A 20,068-nucleotide genomic window follows, 5' to 3' on the forward strand; every position below is an offset into this window, starting at 1 on the left:
CGCCAGGGATGGACTCTAGATGTTCAATATATTACAAAATTGGAATTCATTAATAATTTTTTCAAATAAGCAATTCGGCGCGTATTTATCGTAATAAAATAAAAACTTTTAATATTTTGGAATGAAAAATGTTGCGGGAACAACTTTAGTAAAAAGTAAACATTTAATGTATGAACGGATGAATTAAGATGAGGTTTACCGTATATTGAATTTATGGAATAAAATGCTACGATAATTGGTCATGTTCATAACAATTTATTAAACCAATTAAAATGACCTTTCTGAATAATTAAACCTTCCTTAAATTGACCTTCCTGACTCAAATTGCCATAATAAATGCATAACGCTTTTAGTATACATGAGTTTTACCACTATGCTTGATAGAGTTTACCACTAGACACTGTAGCGACTGAAATATCGCTTTGCAAGAATACTATGCTATGCCGTAAAACTCAAACGTCAATTATCTGTTAAAGATACAATTTAATCCAAATTCCTATTTTAATGTGTCTAATTATCCTGTATATCATATATAACTACCTACCTATAACTCTATTTTTCATTATTTTAATTTTATTTATTAAAAAGATCTCAAAACGATAACATGAAAATTTCCTTTTTGACTTGTTCAATTATTCTTGCAAAACGATTTGCAGATTATGAAAAACAAATTTCTGTCAAATCCGTCCCTGAACTTGAATGGAGCAAAATACAATAACTGAGCAATAAGAGAAGCGCTCGTTAAACCTTATCGCAACACCTGCGACTAGGGGGGGTCACCTGGAAGTCAATTACAACTGTTTCTTCATTATTGTTGTGGCTATAATAACATAAGTTAAATAGTAGAGCCCTTGTCAACTCCGGCGGCACCACAGCCACACTTATTGTGTCTAGTAACAGCAGTGTTAAACGCTGTTGTGTTCTGGTTTGAAGGGTAAAGGTCGTACTTTTTGGACGCGTTCCAATTTAATCCTCAGGGGTTACAGAACACTCGGCACCGCGGACGAGTGCTACTAGCATACCCGTGGTCACGACAGAGGACGTCTAGAAGAACAGTAGGGCGTCTAGAAGAACAGTAGGGTCTTAGCCGGTAGGAATCCGCCATATTCTCTCCGCTCCTTCTCAAGTTATAAGTGCCCCTAAAGCCTCTTAAAAGATATTGATCATTTTGTGAAGGCGTAATGTAATTACTTCTAAAAAATAAATAAAAAAATCAAATACAAGTTTGTAATAGAAATAGTTTATTTTGCAGTAATACGCTGCATCACCCACACAGATATAATAATTAAAGAAATTACCTAAAAAAAATAATAAAAATTAATAAATTAATTATAATTAATTAACAATTATTATTAAGATACATTATTTTTAATTAAAATACAGTTATATTATATTTACAAATTTTAACTTAAAACCTATATGTCATCATCATCATCATCATCAACAACCCATTACTGGCCCACTGCTGGGCACGAGTCTCCTCTCATAATGAGAAGGATTAGGCCATAGTCCACCGCGCTGGCCAAGTGCGTATTGGTAGACTTCACATACCTTTGAGATTTTTTTTTTTTTTTTTTATAAATCTCTCAGGTATGCAGGTTTCCTCACGATGTTTTCCTTCACCGTTTAGCAAGTGATAATTAATTTCTAATACGCACATAACTTTGAAAAATCAGAGGTGCGTGCCTGGGATTTGAACCTCGGACCCCTCGATCGAGAGGCCGAGTTTCTTAACCACTAGGCTATCACTGCTCAAACCTATATGTATTATCTGCTAACTTAGATTTGCCAAATGCCAAATATCTTCAGACACAAACAAACCCTCTCAAACAGTCTTTAAACTGGTCGAGACGTATTAAAATTTAAAACGCACAAAATGCACACAATTTTTCTCCGAAATGATATTTTACTTTTGGAAAACTACTTAACAGTAGGACGTATATAAATGTATGTATCTTTTTAATCACAAACACATACATACTTTTATCTTATATATAAAATTCTCGTGTCACAATGTTAGTTACCGTATTCCTCCGAAATGGTTTTACCGATTTTCACCAAATTTTATATGCATATTCAGTAGGTCTGAGAATCGGCTACTATATATTTTTTATACTCCTAAGTGACAAGGATTCACTCTTAACATTTTTTTTATTTATATGGCAACACAACGTTTGCCGGGTCAGCTAGTATTAATATAAATAGTTACACACACACCCAAGTATGTGTGTTAGTGTGATTATAGCCCAACGCTCTTCCTACAGTAGGTAGCAGAAAAAGTCAAAAATCCAATAGTCCCACTTAAAACAAGAAAATATCGCTAGACAGATAAGTATCATAAAAGCTACACAACTTCTCCTTATGCCTCTCATGATCCTGTCCCAAAGCGAGAAGCCCTGGCCAAACTCTCCGCATTTCTTCTGGCCCGAGGCTATGCACTGAGGCTAAGCCCCAGTACATGCAGGATAAAGGCATCCAGGGCTTATACGGACTCAACCTTGCATCATGGACCATATGCAATCCAAGTTTCTGTTTCGCCACCAAATATGTGAAGTATACGTCTTCTAAATTTACGAGAGGAACTTCATACGCTGCTTCTAGTATGTTATTGATTTTTTTACCTGGAATGTAAAAGAAATCGTGTCATCCAAGGAACGATAGGCAAAGAAATGGAAAATATCTTCTTGGTCCACCTGCGGCATCAACATCATAGTAGTGTCGTCAACCTTTTACTATTCCATTGGTGGAAAGAGAAGAGTCCTTAGACTAAGAAGTTGAAAGAAGAAGATGTTTTTTATAAAACTCTCAAGTGTTTCGATTTTTTCCTTCCATAAAGCAAAAGATAATTTGTAATAATACTATAATAAACTTTGCTTTTATTACCATTAATAAGATACCCCGTCCCAGACAAATATTGTGAAATACGATCCTCGTAGTGCAGCCATCGGGGCAGATACCACTTGTTGTGCTCATTTCGATGAAGTGACGTGTTCTCCTTACTGTAACCTGGAATGTTAAGTTTTTATGAATTCCCGATGGAACAATTTCTAATTAGATTAAAGGTATTGTTGTTATCCAGAAGTTAATTATTGAATTCATCAAAATGATTCTTGAACAAAAAAAACATTTTTTAGCAATATCATCAAGTTTTTATCGAACTATTGTAGGATATTTAGATATATAGTAGGGTATTTCGCCTTTAAAGAATTAGTTTTTGACCTTTCAAAGTATCGAATATATTATTGTATGGAGATTATTTCTGAATGCATGTATTGTCCCATTAATAAGAGTCTAACCTCGTTCTTTCATAATATTTTGAATGATATCTTAAATATAATTCTTTAATAGGAGGTTAGGGTTTAAGGTATGGGTTTCATGGCATACAGAATTTTATTTATTTGTCTAAATTTAAGTATAATATCACCTATAAGATCAGCATCTTTATTCTGGTCCAAAACTTCATTCATAGTCCACGGATTGACCAGGACATCGTCGTCAGTCTTGAACAGGAACTGGGCGTGCGGACACCGGTCCAGGGTCCACTTCAACATTAGCGCCGTCTTTAGCGTCAGGTTCTGGTAGTGGTCCACGAGGTCGAACACCACCATGTCGCTGTACATCTTCGCTTCCACGTAATTGTCTACCTGGGGAGTTTTTGATTTTGTTTTTTTTCGTCTGAAGGGGGTAGAACCCTTTCTGTTTCGACTCCGGCGGCACTACCTCCACACCTATTTGTGCCTCATAACAGTAGTATTAAGCGCTGCTGTGTTCTGGTTTGAAGGATGTGGTAAGGGAAACATACTTTTCCGAGGCGTTCCAGATTAGTCCTTAGGGGTAGCGGCGCATCTGTGGCCGCCTCAGGTAGGAATATCTAATCCTATCTGGAGTTGATTACAGATGTGCATGGGTGGCAATATCCACTTACCATCAAAAAAAAAGTATGTTAGCAAAAAGGTGAAGAGAACGTAGACTCTTGAGGTGGCTTGAGATGTTGTTACTGGACTATGACGTTAAGCAATGTAGCGATCGGTAGTTGGATGGGTAACCGCTAGAGATTAAACACGTGCATTTCCGAGTTTCGAAGAGAACATTATATATTACATAAAGCTTGATCGCGTTCCGATCCGGTACTAGTTTAAAAAAAATATATTGTAGCAGACAATTTGTAAGTGCCGCTGTAGGCCTATAAAAAAATAAAATATTTCATTTCATTTCTTGAGTTTGCAAGACATATTCAAATACGTGAAATATATACGCAATCCCTAATCCTAACTTATAGTAACTACATAAACGATTGTCATGAAATTTTGTACCTAATTGTACCACAGTATCAGGGGGTTCAGAAAACCTTTTATCCCGAAAAAAGCACCGTCCCCGTAAAATAACTCTGACCGCGAGGTAAGCCGGTAAAAGCTGGTACCATATAAACCAGTTTAAAAGTATTTTTCATAAACTCACAAGCACATCTTCCATAGTTGGTCCATTCAGCCCCAGTATGAAGTAGGTAGTCACATGCTTCGCCCACGTGCTCCTGATGGCTTCCCGGTGCTCGAAACGATTTGGAGAGCTGGACACCAGCGCCAGGAGAGGTATGTCCTTATGTCTCTCACATTCTGTTGTTGAAGGCTCAATGTAGACCTTTCTAAAGAAAAACTTGGTAAACTGTACATTTGGTAGTGAATGGATTCAAAAGTGAAAAAAGAGAGTGAGGGATGTGCAAGATGTTGAATGAACTTCCTCCTGAGGTATTCCCAGAGCGCTATGACTCTTCAATTGCTCTTCAATAAAGATGCAAAAACATCTCTCCTCCAAGGCCGGCGATGCATTAATGATTCCTCTGGTGTTTACAAATGTCCATAGGCGACGGTGACTTACTTTCCATCAGGTAGCCCGTCTTCCTCATCCTTTAGCTATAAATATATAAAAAAGTGAAGCGGACTAAGTTTGGCGCGGGCTCTACCACTGCTTCGTCTATTTCAAGCGTGAAGCAGCTGTTGCCTTTCGCTTAAATGATTCAGATAAGTTTTATATCGAGTTGGTTACAGATGTTTCTTCTCGGAGTCAGAGGGGTTCAGATCATAGTCCACCGCGCTGGCCAAATGCCAATTGGTTGATGTTTACACCTTTGAAAACCTTTTGTCAATTAAATAATTCGGGCATGTAGGTTTCCTCGCGAAGTTTTTCTTAAGATCAGGATAATTAGTTTCTAATACTTTTAAAAAATTGTAGGTGCATGCTTTAGATATGAACCTCGAAACCCTGATTGAAAGGCCGAGTTTCAACACTTTCAACCATTGGGCTACTTACATATTATCCAGGTAATGCTTAAGCGTTCTGTTTCTCCTGAAATGCTCCAGATCTTGGTAGATTACAGGTGGGGACAGGGCTCTGCTGGTAGCATCGGCCAGGAGCCATCCTCCAGCTATCGCCAGCACCGCTGATACGAACAGTACCTTCACAAGGAACCCTCGTTTGCGGCTCACTGGAAATTTAAGACTACCCACTTGATTTAAAAAATAATTGTATCTGTGGCGTCTTCCCGCTACTCGTCATGAGTATTCTGAATCACGCTATGGAAGTTTTCTAAACATCTTGTACATATACAAGCTCCGAACTGAGACTCTTGGTGCACGGCCGCAACCCAAGCATGATTACTTAGCATACAGGGAGACCTTTCTTTGCCATATCCAAAATGACGGGTTTGTCATATATCTCTCGCTCACATAACAAAGCTTATTACTTACATCAAAACTATAATTTTAGGTACAATAATATAATATTCTGTAATCAATTAAATTACGGCTTTTTACCTTATACTCGTATGTTCTTAGAATTAAATTAAAAATATTCCCAATTAAGGAAATTGGTAGCGCATGGTAGGTATTTATGAAGTTACGTATTTATATAATTACGAAAATAACAGACATACATAAGCAAATAAGAAGGAGGTTGAAGATTGTAATATCAGAAGATGGTAGACCTCTTGCGGTTCGACTCCGGCGGCACCAGCGCCTCACCTATTTCTACCTCATAAGAGCAGTTTTAAGCGGTCCTGCGTTCTGGTTTGAAGGGTGTGTTATGGGAGACATACTTTGTCGAGTCGATCCAGCTTAATCTTCAAGGATCAGCAGCGCATCTGTGGCCGACCTCAGATCAGGAGAATGCTTAATACTATCTGGAATTGATTACAGATGTCCATGGGCGGCAGTAGTCACTTATCATCCGGTAGACGGCATGTTCTTCTGCTAGTCATATGTTATAAAAAAATAGATTGCACTTAATAATATTTAAATATGACTCACCCAAGTATATCAAAAACAACGTCTTTCGCCGCTTCATGATTTGACAAATTCTTTTTAAAATGACTCATGTCATTTCCGAGTATCCTATGCATTGACACATGATTTTTTGTGTGTTTATGCGATTTGGCTGAAAACGAGCAATCTTTTTTACAGCGCTTTTAGTAGCTCGACCTGTATGTAATGCATCTGAATATGTAATGGAATCTTTAACCCAATTGTTATTGGGTTAATTATAAATTTTGAACAACTTAACAAAACAGGATTGTAATCATATTCTCATTTTCCTCATCAGGATCGTCAAGATTACTGATTCTCCTTATTCGATTTTAGCGTGGTTACTTTATAAACTTTTTTTTTTTAATTTTATTTAATAATACATAAGTCAATTACTAAAAGTGCATTTAAAATTAAATCGGCTAATTATTTTTATAATATTCGCTTTTGTATAGTCCGCGCCAAACTTCGAGTCCGCTCTGAAGTTTATGCGCGTAGAGGCGATGCGGTCGAACACAGCTACAAGCATATACTCCGTAGATACGTAAGGGCCCACTAACACAGCTATGTACCCGTGGGCAAGAGCGGAAAGCGGACAGGTGCCAGAGGGGCCCCCCGCTGTCTTCGTCCCGCTAATATCTAGAATTTGCTATTGCGACGCGGCTTCTTTCTATATTCGGAGCGGACTAGCAGTTTAGCGCAGACTTTACTTACTAACAAATATTTTTCATTTGCTATCTGTACCTTGAAAATAATATATAATGTAGCTTTTATGTACGTAACTTATTACATGGTACTTACACAAATTTTGATAGTAACACCATTTTTATTTGACTATTAATTTGCATTCCTGATTACGAAGTTTTTGTCGTAACTATACTGTCCTAATGATTCTCACTTTTTATATTGTTTTTGTTCATCAAATGAAAATACACACACACGTATGGAGTTTTAAACACCATTTCTCCCATAACCAAGACACTTTCTGAAGCACTAATTGTTTTAAACGTTTATTTATGAAACAATTTAGAAAAATACAAAACGATTAGAACTTAAACCACTTTCGATCACATCAAACTAGCAAATGGTTATCTTTGAAAGCACCTACATATACCAAATATCTAATATCTAATCTTTCGATAGTGTGTTCAATAGATAAACCAACAAACTGAGTTATTTAAATAAAGTTTGACCAAACGGCAACAGGTAGGATTTAAACTGTTAGTTTAGATTAAGTTGTGGTTAACGCTACGAAAGTCGCTCGGCGACTATTTAGTAACTTATGCATCTATACAAACCCGTAGAGAATCGACTGTTGACAGATTTTTTGAAATATACTTTCCCAAGGCGTTCCAGCTTAGTCGTCAGGGGTAGCGCCGCACCTATGGACGTCAGGTAGGAATATGTAATCCTCTCTGGGGTTGATTATGGATGTTCAATGTTCATGGTCGGCAGTTGCCACTTACCATCTGGCGGACAGTATGCTCGCATGTTCCTCCTATGTTATACCTATATATATAAAATACTTTTACCTGAAATCGGACACAATTATAATATTCCTATCCTAAAGGCCTAAGTACGAAGGGAGTTTCAACCAGAACTCAACAAGTCACTCACTGTTGTAAGACTGCACAAAATAAATGTGCCTAAGAGCTGCCGTCAGTAAAACTACAAGGAATTCTACCATCTAGACTGGGCTGCAATTCTCAGGATGTATCGACTTCTTAATATATACCTAAATGATGTCAATAGAATTTTACTATGGCCTATGTGAGAAATGTAGTATGCACACTGGTTATCGGTCCGATTTAATAACAACTGCACTTGTACTAACGATAACTGTAACACACTACTTACTAATTGTTTTAATAGGAACTAGAAACAGTGTTCTATTACTACAAGAAAATAAATTAATTTATGCATTTTCCACTCACACAATCGGAAACTAAATGATATTCTGATAAATTTAACGTAAAAAGCTTAAAAAGTTAAACCATAAAACAATTTAACACTCTTTCCTTAATTCGCAAAGAAATACTACTAAAGTGAAAAAGTTTGGTGCTCCCCAAGGGAGCCATCTAGGACCACATTTATTAATAAGTAGCTTGTCGCCTTCCTTGGAGACTGTTAAGTACATATGACACTAATTCTTGCAATTTTTATGTGTTAGGAGTCACCAAGTCACTTTGTAAATAATTGGCCAAGTGCAATTCAAATTCGCACACGATGGTTCCGTACCACCAAATTTTTCATTTATTTTTCTATGTCTCATAATAGCAGCCATAGATAAGCAGAATAGAAGTCAGCAATGCGAGTTGGGCCTCTGGCCCTAGGGGGCCCAAATGTCTAAAAGTTCTTGGTTCTCCTAAACAAGGCTTTATATGTGTACGTCAGTACAACCTACTTAACAACACATTTGTTAAAGCTTGTAAAATTAGATCAACTTCTTAAACTGAGGCCTCATTCAACTTTTCCGCTCCGGGCCTCATTCAACTCTCCGCCCCAGGTCTGCGGCAAGCTTAATCCACCACTGCTGCCTTACCACACCTTTCAAACAAAAACACGGCAGCACTTGACACTACTGTTATAAGGTAAAATTAGGTATATATTTATAACAAGAAATAAAGTAACATTAGTTAGTTCTTAATTTCATTTATTGTTAGTCCAAAACCACATAAATTGCAACAAAAAATAACAGCAGCAAATAATAACAAAAGAAAGCAAAAAATACTATAGAAATCTTTGGTTGTATGCTATTTATCCATGAACAATACTTATATTATTAATACATGTAATTTAATCTTTCGTTAGTAAATTCACAAAATCAGAAATTTCAATTTCTGTATTTTTTATTTCTCAAAATCATTTGAAGTTCATGTAATAACTTAAAACTAATTACATCACTGTTATGCTATAATAGTTAAAAACGATAAAGTAGCTATTTTCTATTTAATTGTCTCATTTCTAGAAGAAAGATATATATCAAATTTTAATATATTTGTGATTGCTTAAAACATTCTCTAACAATATAATTATAATCAACATTTTTTAACCAGCTACACATTTAAGCCTCAAATTGGCTCAGAAGATCGACCGGAAATCGAACCTTATCCCGCAGATCGCCAAGAAAACAAATAATTAACAATTCTGCAAAAATATATTGAATATACAAAACATAACACAGTAGGTACCATGTAAAAATAATTCTAAAATCATGACTTCATGAAATGTAGATAATTATACTATTTTTTTGTTATCTATACATCTGTGTCTCATTGATCGTCAGAGGGTTGTTTTACCCAAAAACCCCATGGGGCATAACCGTCGTGCTTCGTTGGACCCCGGTACACCTTGATTTGAACCCTGGACACGTCATCTGGAAGGAAGTCAATATATTAGTTTTCGCTACACGCTCTCTACACACGTAACTTATAAGAGTAGCAGACGAGCATGCAGTCCACCTGATGGTAAGTTACTCCTGCCGCCCATGGACTTCTGTTATCAACTCCAGATAGGATTAGATATTCCTGCCTGAGATCGACCACAGATGCGCCTCTACCCCTGAGGGCTAAGCTGGAACGCCTCGGAAAAGTATGTCTCCCTTACCATACCCTTCAAACCAAAACACAGCAGCGCTTAACACTGCTATTATTAGGCAGAAACAGGTGAGGTGCTGCCGGAGTCAAACCACAAAGGGTTCTACCACCTTCAAAACTAACTCCGTAACTCTTAAATTACCACCATAAAAGTAAGATTATCTGTATTATGGGTACCATCGACACAGTCAGACCCACATCAGAAATCTAAATCATCACTTGTATGCCTGACCGGGAATTGAACCCGGCAACCTCTGTGTGTGGAACTATATTATAACTATTGGTGGCCACTCAGACATGCCATACAAGGAGGACATCGCGTGACATTGACTCAAGGGAATATTCATACATATTCACATACCTACATTGTTTGTCTACAACAACATACATCATAATTCTTCTGAATTTATTATTTATAGTTTTCCCTTCACGTTTACAGAATTTATTAACAGAAAAGCAATGTGATAGATCGTTTACTCCACGTTACTCCACACTCCTACATTTATTTATAAGGTAGAGTCCGCGCCTAACTTCTAGTCCGCTTTGAATATAGAAGTAAATCGCGTCGCAATAGCAAATTGTAGACATTAGCGGGACGAAGGCAGCGCGGGACCCCCCGGCACCCTCCGCTGCCCGCTCACGCCCACGTGTACCTATATACCTGTGTTAATGTGCCCTTACTGCTGCTACGGAGTGTACGGAGTATATACTTGTGGTTGTGTTCGACCGCATTGGCTCTCCGACTACTCCTGCGCGCAAGAACTTCAGAGCGGACTAGGAATTCGACGCGGACTTTATCTTTAATTAATTATGCGTTAGAAATAAGTATACCTTTTCTGTCAGCAGCTTGGCCGTGATCGTCATCATATTCCTGGGGTCTTGCAGCCACCAGCGCCAGAACACAGAATAACACCGTCATACACCAAATAGTACCCTGTAAGAATTCGTTTTATGACAGATATATTTCGCAGTGAAGTAATCTAAATAAATATAATTCAAAGGTGACTGACTGACATAGTGATCTATCAACGCACAGCCCAAACCACTGGACGGATCGTGCTGAAATTTGGCATGCAGGTAGATGTTATGACGTAGCATCCGCTAAGAAAGGATTTTGATAATTTCTACCCCCAAGGGGATAAAATAGGGGATGAAAATATTACTTCGTAACGCGAGCGAAGTCGCGTGCAAAAGCTCGTGAACCATAAAAATTCTACTTTACAAAGGGACTACTTTACTTTACGTTTTTATGAATGGTGTAAGTGGTTTATGAATCGTTATAATTAATAAAAAGTAAATAAATAAAATAAGTAAATAAAAAAATGAAGATGAAGCAGCCAATGACGAGTGTTTACTATGAATATTATCAGCTCGAACACTGCCTTGCCCTAAGAATGAAATAAACCTATGCCGCATCACTGGCGGACGAAGCCAAACCGATCTCCCCTCTTCCATCCACCATGGACCTCATTCAATTTAACTTAATAAATAATATCTTAACAGGAAAAACAGGAAAAACAGAATAAAACAACAAGTTTCTTATCTTTATTTATTAAATGACCTTCAATTCGATTAAATTAATAAAATACAGTTACATAACTTATTTACTTAAATAATTACAAAACATGAACACAATAGTTACTGCATGGAAATCTCAATATTGCTTCAAACATTTTTACATTCTACATCCATATATCATAAGGGAAGGTACCCATACTACGTGACCTATTTTCTAATATTTTTCGACCCCTCCCCCCTCCGGTGACCACCCGTATATGCTAATAAACCCCCCCCCCCACCCCCCTCCCTCGTCAAATTGTTACGTAATATTGCGAATGTGAATTTTTTGTGAAGCTTTATACAGCCGATCGTACAACGACATTATTGTATACGCCTGTAGCACGGATTCTCGTCGCCTTGCTTGCTTGCGAGATTTCTCTCGATTAATTCGACTACGTGACAAAAATCTAAGGCCCCTGTGATTTAGCGTAATATTTTAAAGACCTCCCCCCCCCCCCCCAAATGGGTCACGTAGTATAGGTACGTTCCCTAAGTCCTAAGACATTAATATTAACTTAATTTTAATAATTGATAACATTTTCATATTTTACACAATGTAATACAGAGATAACCTAGTGGTTACACACTCGGCCTTTCAATTGGGGTTGAAGCTCCAAATACCAGACACAACTCTGATTCTAACTGAAGCCGATTACAGATTATTTGCCACTCCTGAGCACTAAGAAAGTTGGCACAAGAGTAAGTTGGCCAGCCTTTCAATCTTTTCACAAAAAGCACAATTGTTTTACCCTAGAAATGGGTATGAAAGTGGTATCCCACTAGTCAAACCCAATTCAAAAAAGTCAAGTCACAAATGATGGTGATATTTTTTTCCCTACTATCTTTAATACAAAAGAAGTAAACAGGTTTTCAGTCCCTTCTTATGATTGCTTGAAACATTACAATTATGTTAATTCAGGTTACAATTATTAAATCGATATTGAACAAAAGGCTAACTAACGATATTGAATAAGTAAGTTATTCAATAGACCGGCAGTCGGCCAACTTCGGCAAGCGACACCCTGCTTGCAATGATATTTTCTAAAAACAGTATTACTTTCTTTATTTTCATTGTCAAATTACAGACTGTTTTTGCTACTATTTAATTTCTTTCCGTCAATATTTCAGAGTCTACCTCACAATGTGGCCTCTGTTTATCTCTTCGGGCTACAATGCGGCCCATATTGCCTAAAAGGTTACACAAATCAAGTAACAGAATGGACACCTAATTTCATCTACTTATTAGGAGTATTTGTCATCATGGTTTAGTCATATATCTATCTGTACATAGATAAAGTTCACTGAAATCGGACTATTCGTGACTACTTTTCGATGCTCTGTCTGACTCATTGCCACTGTCTGTAGTCACAACTTGCTCAGTCACTTTCTTTGGTTCCTCATCCTCACTTGATGAAGAACAGTCTGATAAATCAGCGTCAATCCACAGCTTAGCTTTCTTCTTATTCTTACCCTTGCTTTTCTCGTCAGCGACTTTGCGTTTTAAACAGACCTCTTTGGAGGACCCAGCGGCTTCCCACCCAGCATCAACCGCAGCGCTTACCCTCTCCGGCAGCTCTTGCCGCTCTTTTTCGTACTCCGGAGCCATGTTCACGTCAATCTTAGGTTCTGCGACTAACCGTTCCAACTTCTTGATTTTCCGCTCCGCTGCTTCCTTTTCCCGGTCTTCTTGTCCTTCCAGCCATTTTCGGAGGCGTTTCTCTTCGTTTATATCCCGTAGCCGTCTTCCAGAAAGATCCCGACACGCTTCTCGATTCGTCGTCTTCTCGATTTGCGCGCCAATCGCGCGTAACATCGACCCGAAGCCCCCTTTACCTCCCACAAGCTTCGTGGATACCCTAACCACATTTTCGTTGTTTTTTAATTCAAAATTACTTGTAATCCGTCGTCCATTAACTGTGATGAACAAATCTGATTCCGGAACACCATATTCTTGTGAAATACGTTGCCTCAAATCGAAGACACACGGATCCACAACATTGCAAACAAGTTTGTTATCGAAATACACTTGAGGAGTCATTATGACAATATAAATGCCTCCACTGTACGAATTACTAATAAGTTACAATGTAATTAAGGAAAGACGATAACTTAAAGCGTATTAAATCACAAAGTTTTGATTGTATTGCCAATTTCTAAATTCCTTATTTTATTTTGTCAATGTGTTATTGAGATTTGTGTTGTCAATGACTAATCTGTCAAATTAAACTGGCGTTAGTTTTCTAAATAACTGTTACGTGTCGGACTTGGATTCCTTGTATTCGACCTAGCATGGTATAAATTTTTTTTTAGTTAATTATTTTTATTTTCATTTAGACGTTTAGAAATGCTTTTTTTTCTTTTTAGTATTTTCTGTTTTAAAAATACCATATAAAAGGTTTTTATCCTCATAGTAATTATTATATTACTCTAAGTTTATATACATACAATCTATAAACTAAAAATAGGTTTTCGAATTATTTTATTAATATTCTTCCAAAATAATATATTATTATAACCAAGCCCTTTTCCCTTCACCTGCTATAATAGGAATAAGTTATAACTGAAACATAATTAATAAATATTGAAATAATAACTTACTTTTAAATACATGGTTATGCAGACGGTAATGCACTTAGAAAATTATTATTAACACTAAACTTGTTTAAAGATTGGAAGGTCTTAAATAGACTATCGAGACGTTTTTTAGATTCACTGTGAAGTCACAGATTGGTCTAATTTCACGGCCCAATGCGCTCCAAATCAGAAAGAAAGTGAAAGTACCGACTTTCCTTATTTAAAAGTAACTATTATAAAACCATGCCTAAATTCTTTATTTGCTTGGCAACTAGAAAGTGTTCATTATAATTTTGTATTGCTTGTAATAACTATTGAAAAAAATAAAGTCTACTACAAAAAGAGACATTTGAAGTTAAACATTTAAGTTACATAAATGATATTTTGTAGAACATCGTAAAGATAAGTATTCTCCTGCAGAAGAACCATAAATCTCCAATACTCATCCTAATTAAATATAAGTTACTATTCACAGAAATAAATCTTACATTTTCAGTTTCTGATAAATAAAAACAGTATTTATCTTAGTTTTAAATATGCAGCAATGAATATATTTCAAATTTTAAATTAATACATCAGGTACAGGCACTTGTAGTACTCACATAAGCGTATTAATTTTATATTATATCACACAATATGTATCTACTAATATTTTATTTGTTACGTTTATACTACGAGTAAGCAAAATAAGCACATTTTATTGTACTTTGTATTTCAGTTTTTTATCGACGTGTAATAACTCCTTAAGGCGTACAATGAGTGTAAAGGAGCCTTAACGTTTTGAAATTACAAAAAATAATTATATAAAATGATTATTATCCTAAGTATCATGAAATATTTTTAAAAATGCTATAATAAAATATTTATTTAGATTATTCATTTTATTACGCTATTCTAAAATCGTTACGGTTTATTGCACTTCTGAGCTGAGTGTTCACGATTGACGGTTTCAAATCGACGCCATCATTGCTCCGCTGTCAAACGGATGGAATATCCAATAAAAATTGAGCTTTTTAAAATTAACAGGAACTACAGGAAGTCGCCTCCATCTAACAGACAACGAGCGATATCTGACTTGGATTTCTTGTGTTATTATGGCTCAAAATATTAATCCACATTACGCTTCGTCGTCAAATCCCGCCAAACAGAACGAAGACACAATAAAACTGAAGGATAACCATGCTGTGAGCAAACGGTAAGATATGTCGAAACAGCTGAGTTTTACGCTTTACGCGACCGATACCAAGAAATCTCAATTGTTTTTCCATTTCAGGTTGCAGAAAGAGCTGATGGAGTTGATGCGCTGTGCCGACAAAGGTATTTCTGCGTTTCCCGAAAGCGAGAACCTGTTCAAATGGATCGGAACGATAAACGGGCCCCAAGAGACAGTTTACGCGGGACACAAGTACAAGTTGTCGTTAGAATTCCCCAATTCGTACCCTTACGCGCCTCCCGTAGTGAAATTTATCACGCCCTGTTTTCATCCAAACGTCGACACTTGTGGACTAATATGTTTGGATATTCTTAAAGACAAGTGGACAGCTCTGTACGACGTGCGCACTGTGTTATTGTCCATACAGAGCCTACTAGCGGAGCCGAACACGCTGAGCCCCCTGAACCAACAAGCATCATATCTATGGCCAAACCAACCCGCCTATAAGAAATATTTAGATGAATTTTACAATAAACACAAAGACTCATAGTCAAATATTGTCGGTTAAACCTTGTCTTATTGTTTTTGTGTCACTTTTTGTTGGATGTGCAGTGTGTTACGAGATGCGGATACTATTTATTTCTGTAAACTTTCTGTATTATATCCATGCATAATTCAAACTTGACTTTATTTTCAATATATTGTATACTGTGATTTATTCTTAGACATATCAGTGGTAGATGTGGTTTGATAGAATCAGCGGTTTTTGTTTTTGGCCACAATTTCGTTATCATTATTTTTGCTTTACGATTCAATTGATAACAATTATCCAGTGATGTAATAGCGAATAGCTTTATGTTATTATCATATTTAATTTAATATTTGTATCAATTTTTCAATTTATTTCTGCATAAGTTAGTTATGTGTAAAAGAATAAAAATCATTTATATGAGTAATTGTCCTTTTGTGTTTCTTTATATTTCATTGTATAACATGTAATTTGTAATTGGTCTCCATTCTAAATTATACTAAATACTATTGTTATATTTATAATTATATTTCATTGTGTTGTATATGTTTCTCGTTTTATATAGAATCTTAAATATTAAGTTTTGTAAGTGGCGTAACTTCATGCACAGTTCTATAAAAAACTAAAGTGCATATTTTATACTTGGGGCTCAAAGAGCATGAAGATTTACACTTTAGCATACGCTTTACACTTTATAATTATGCCATAAGTGTTATATTCAAATTCATAATACTTTCAGCCCGTGAGTATCAAAATGCCTAAAAATATGATAGATTGTGTATTATTTTATTATTTACTACCAAGGCTCAAAACTGTCTCTAACCATGGATAGGTTACTTAAAATATGTATAGTCTGTACCACTTACAAGATTTTTTTTTTTTACTGTCTTAATGTTGTACTAGATTTTGTTTATAAGCAATAATTATTTTGCCTGTTCTAATCTGCATCTCGAAGGGTGGTGACACTTATGTACTGAATATCACTGACAATTACAATTCTTTAGTGCAATTCTATTTTTTGTTTCTTTTTTAATGTCCTACTAGAAAGAATAATATGTACTTGAAATTTTACTTGGGAGTATACAGGGTGAATTTTTCAAACGGGCCTTCAGGGCCAAATCCGAAACTATAAGGATTAGCGAAAAATGCTGAAAGGAGTTACGAGGCCGATTTTGATAAAAACTAAAACTGCATCATTACTTTTTTAAAATAACTTTTTCCCTAGCCGAGAATCGAACGAGTTCATTTTGAAAAAAAATACACCCTCTATATTATTCCACTATCTGATAGTGTTGCTTATAAGGATCAAAATCTGGGAAGTAATGCTAAATGACAAACTAAAGGAAAAGCCTCAATTTTAAGAAAATACATATTTTCTCATATTAATTTGGCAGTTAAGAAACTTGAAACAGAAGGTACATGTATACAGGATACTTGTACCTTCTGTTTCAAGTAGGTATTCAGTTCTCCAAAATGGTTTAAGTTACAGATGTTTATGAGTCACAGTGACCATGTAACATTTTATAGCTATTATTTTAGTTTTTTTATGAAACAGATGTAGGAAATGAATATGCAGACTGCTTGATAGTTGGTGGTGCTGGCCATAGACATGTGTAATCTACCCTAGATAAAGAAAAATACATGGGCCGATCTAAATACTTTTTAAGTTGGAATGTCCTTATAGTAGTCTTCCATCCAGAACATGCAGTGTTTAACATTGCTATTATAAGGCAGAGTGTGACGGTGTCGTGGTGGTTCCTTCGACCTTTGAACACCACAAGAACTCTACCACCTTTCAAACTCTTGCCTCCATTACTTACTACCAAACCTATTGATATAAAAAAGTAAACGTGATAAAACAATAAGTATATTACAATGCATTTAATTTCATTTTGTGATAATTTTGCTTTACATGATAACAATTAATATAATCTAGATCTTAGATTAAATGTTAAGGACACTCGAGTTTAATTAGATTATTAATTGCGTTCTGCAATTCAACTGCATTGTGATAAAAAGATAACTATAGATAGTTTATTTTAAATTGTTTATCAGCGATCGGCAACATTTTTGGCGACAGGCCACATAGACGCTACATGAGGTAATGTTGATGTCGAAAAATAAGGACGAGGAATAACCTACGTTCTATAAGGTCCGCGGGCCGGTAAGAGAGGCACAATTAAGGACAGCAAGGGAGATTCAATCCTCAGGTTGCCGACCGAGAAATGAAGTGATATTAATATTTCTATGAGATATAGTGTTATCATATCTACTCAACCAAATATATGTATTAGCATTCGAGTAATCATCTAAAAAGGTATCTACTCAAATTAATAGGTACCGGCCTATACAATTAAAACTCGAGTTTTGATCTCAAATAAATGTTCAGGGTACTGTTAAAGTTCTGTCTTTTACATAACAAAGGTCTATAGCAATTAGCTATTACCAAACTTTATGACCGCACCACTTACCTACCAATAATCCAATTGATGCGCTCCAAAAACGTCGAAACAAAAAGTGCTACAGGCTGAAAGTCCTACAACAGCGAACGCGTTTTCATTTGTCCGAACGGAACACGGTACCTACCGAAGGTATTTTATGCGATAAAAGTATTTTAAAACGACGGGTGATGAACATATGAGGGCGACCGTCTTAATCCCCAGTAATGGAAACATATGTTTCCATTTCCGACCGGCTTCAGGTCAGGTATATGGAGTTTGTTACAGGTGTCTGCTATGACCACTTCAATTGTATATACCTATTCAAATTGAATTGAACATTTTCATAGAATAATGTTTTCTTCGAGTAGCTCGTACGTCAATTTTGCATAAAATTGAATACTCATTTCTTACAGATTTATAGCAGTTTGTATATTGCCACGTTAATTACAACGCGCTCTCCGCCAATCCACGATAGAGCGATGAGAGTACGCCACAGACCTCGTTTATGAAATACCGTGCCCAGCAGTAGGACATCAAAAATTTTGCAGCAGCCGTGTATACCTTGATGTCTTAAACCAACTTCGCAATTTGTGTTAATGATTTTCATTTCAATAATGTTAACTAACAAAAACTACTTTCCAACTAGGGCTCAAGCGGTCATAAAGTTTCGTTTAATATAAAATATTATAGTTAATTAAGCAATTCATCTTCGAATTTCACTTTATACAGGTTTAAAGTTCTGTATTGTAACTTGAATCACACTTATTTATTAAAACAACATTATAGCTTTAAATTCAGTGGCTTAAATAAGATTTAATTCATATTATAAATATACAAATTCATTTATATCAAACACATTGGCACACATTACTACCGAATCACATTCACACCGATTAATTCGTTATTATACACAAAGTATACAATCACACACAGTATACACATATTAATAAAGCAGTAACGACATTATTAATTAAGCATTAACGAGAAACAACTTTGCAATAATCAGCTTAATTATAAATTTGTGAATACGTTTACACTATACAATTAGCTAAGTCTAAGTCTCCGCTAAAATTGGCGCGGGTGCACGCTCGCGTTTTCCATTGAAAAATAAAAGGGTTCCGTACTCAAATTGTAAAAACGGATCACTTACTAAACCTCCGCTGTCTGTCTGTCTGTCACAGGGACCTATCTCTTGAACCGTAACAGACATTTGATTTTTACAGAATGTATATAACGGTGTATAACTGTATATAGCTGCTATAACAACAGCTACTAAAAAAAATTTTATGCGTTTTCCGCTCTATCTATTGAACCGTAAGAGTTAGATAGTTAAAATGTTCACAATGCATTTACTTCCATGGCTGCTATGATCGACGAAACTAAAAATAAACAATAAATGTAAATTCGGTGGTACGGAACCCTCAGACTTGGACACGCACTCAACAATTATTTATAAGTGCGGCGGGCAACGTTTGCACGTCGTGTTCGCACGCGGCGGTCGCCCGCTCGTACACTGTTTAAGAGTCGACACTTACGACACTTGCGACATAAGACATACCGCTTATAACTGCTACGGTCGCCCGCGGCGTTTCCCAGCCCTAGGAACAAACGCCCACGGCAGTTTTAACGGATGCCCTAAATATCTTAAACTAACAGAAATAAGGACTAGAATATGTGCATAATTATAATATTTATATTTATTTATACAATAATTATTCTGTTCAGTTGTCTAAATGGTCAAACTTTAATTATATTACAATAATGGACTGATTGTGGAAGAATTTGAAGATTACATACACATATTACTATTTATTCTTTGAAGGAAGACATCTTTCCTATTTTCACATACAACAGCAAAATAATGGAGGATAGAAGATTATCCGGGTGTCAAAACAAATCTGTTTTACCCTGGTGGCTCC

General features: G+C 36.1%; 3 protein-coding genes across 3 annotated transcripts; 1 reads left to right on the top strand and 2 right to left on the bottom strand.

Moving 5' to 3' along the window:
- Positions 1-1,777: 1,777 nt before the first annotated feature.
- On the bottom strand, positions 1,778-6,382 carry LOC140756591 (beta-1,3-galactosyltransferase 1). The gene is made up of 6 exons (XM_073092120.1): positions 6,303-6,382; positions 5,308-5,482; positions 4,459-4,642; positions 3,425-3,644; positions 2,884-3,006; positions 1,778-2,621 (listed from the first exon to the last, which is right to left on the bottom strand). The coding sequence occupies exons 1-6, from the start codon at positions 6,337-6,339 to the stop codon at positions 2,302-2,304; spliced, it is 1,059 nt and encodes a 352-aa protein (XP_072948221.1). The 5' UTR covers positions 6,340-6,382; the 3' UTR covers positions 1,778-2,301.
- A 5,821-nt stretch (positions 6,383-12,203) lies between these two features.
- Positions 12,204-13,668, bottom strand: LOC140756424 (splicing regulator SDE2). The gene has a single exon (XM_073091923.1). The coding sequence runs from the start codon at positions 13,488-13,490 to the stop codon at positions 12,765-12,767; it is 726 nt and encodes a 241-aa protein (XP_072948024.1). The 5' UTR covers positions 13,491-13,668; the 3' UTR covers positions 12,204-12,764.
- A 1,310-nt stretch (positions 13,669-14,978) lies between these two features.
- On the top strand, positions 14,979-16,722 carry vih (ubiquitin conjugating enzyme vih). Its single transcript, XM_073091919.1, has 2 exons — positions 14,979-15,221; positions 15,300-16,722. The coding sequence occupies exons 1-2, from the start codon at positions 15,121-15,123 to the stop codon at positions 15,727-15,729; spliced, it is 531 nt and encodes a 176-aa protein (XP_072948020.1). The 5' UTR covers positions 14,979-15,120; the 3' UTR covers positions 15,730-16,722.
- The last annotated feature ends 3,346 nt before the right edge of the window (positions 16,723-20,068 follow it).

Source organism: Epargyreus clarus, unplaced genomic scaffold (genome assembly GCF_041222505.1).
Source record: "Epargyreus clarus isolate Ecla_fem2 unplaced genomic scaffold, WU_Ecla_fem_2.2 ptg000035l, whole genome shotgun sequence".
In the NCBI taxonomy this organism is placed as follows: Eukaryota; Metazoa; Arthropoda; class Insecta; order Lepidoptera; family Hesperiidae; genus Epargyreus; species Epargyreus clarus.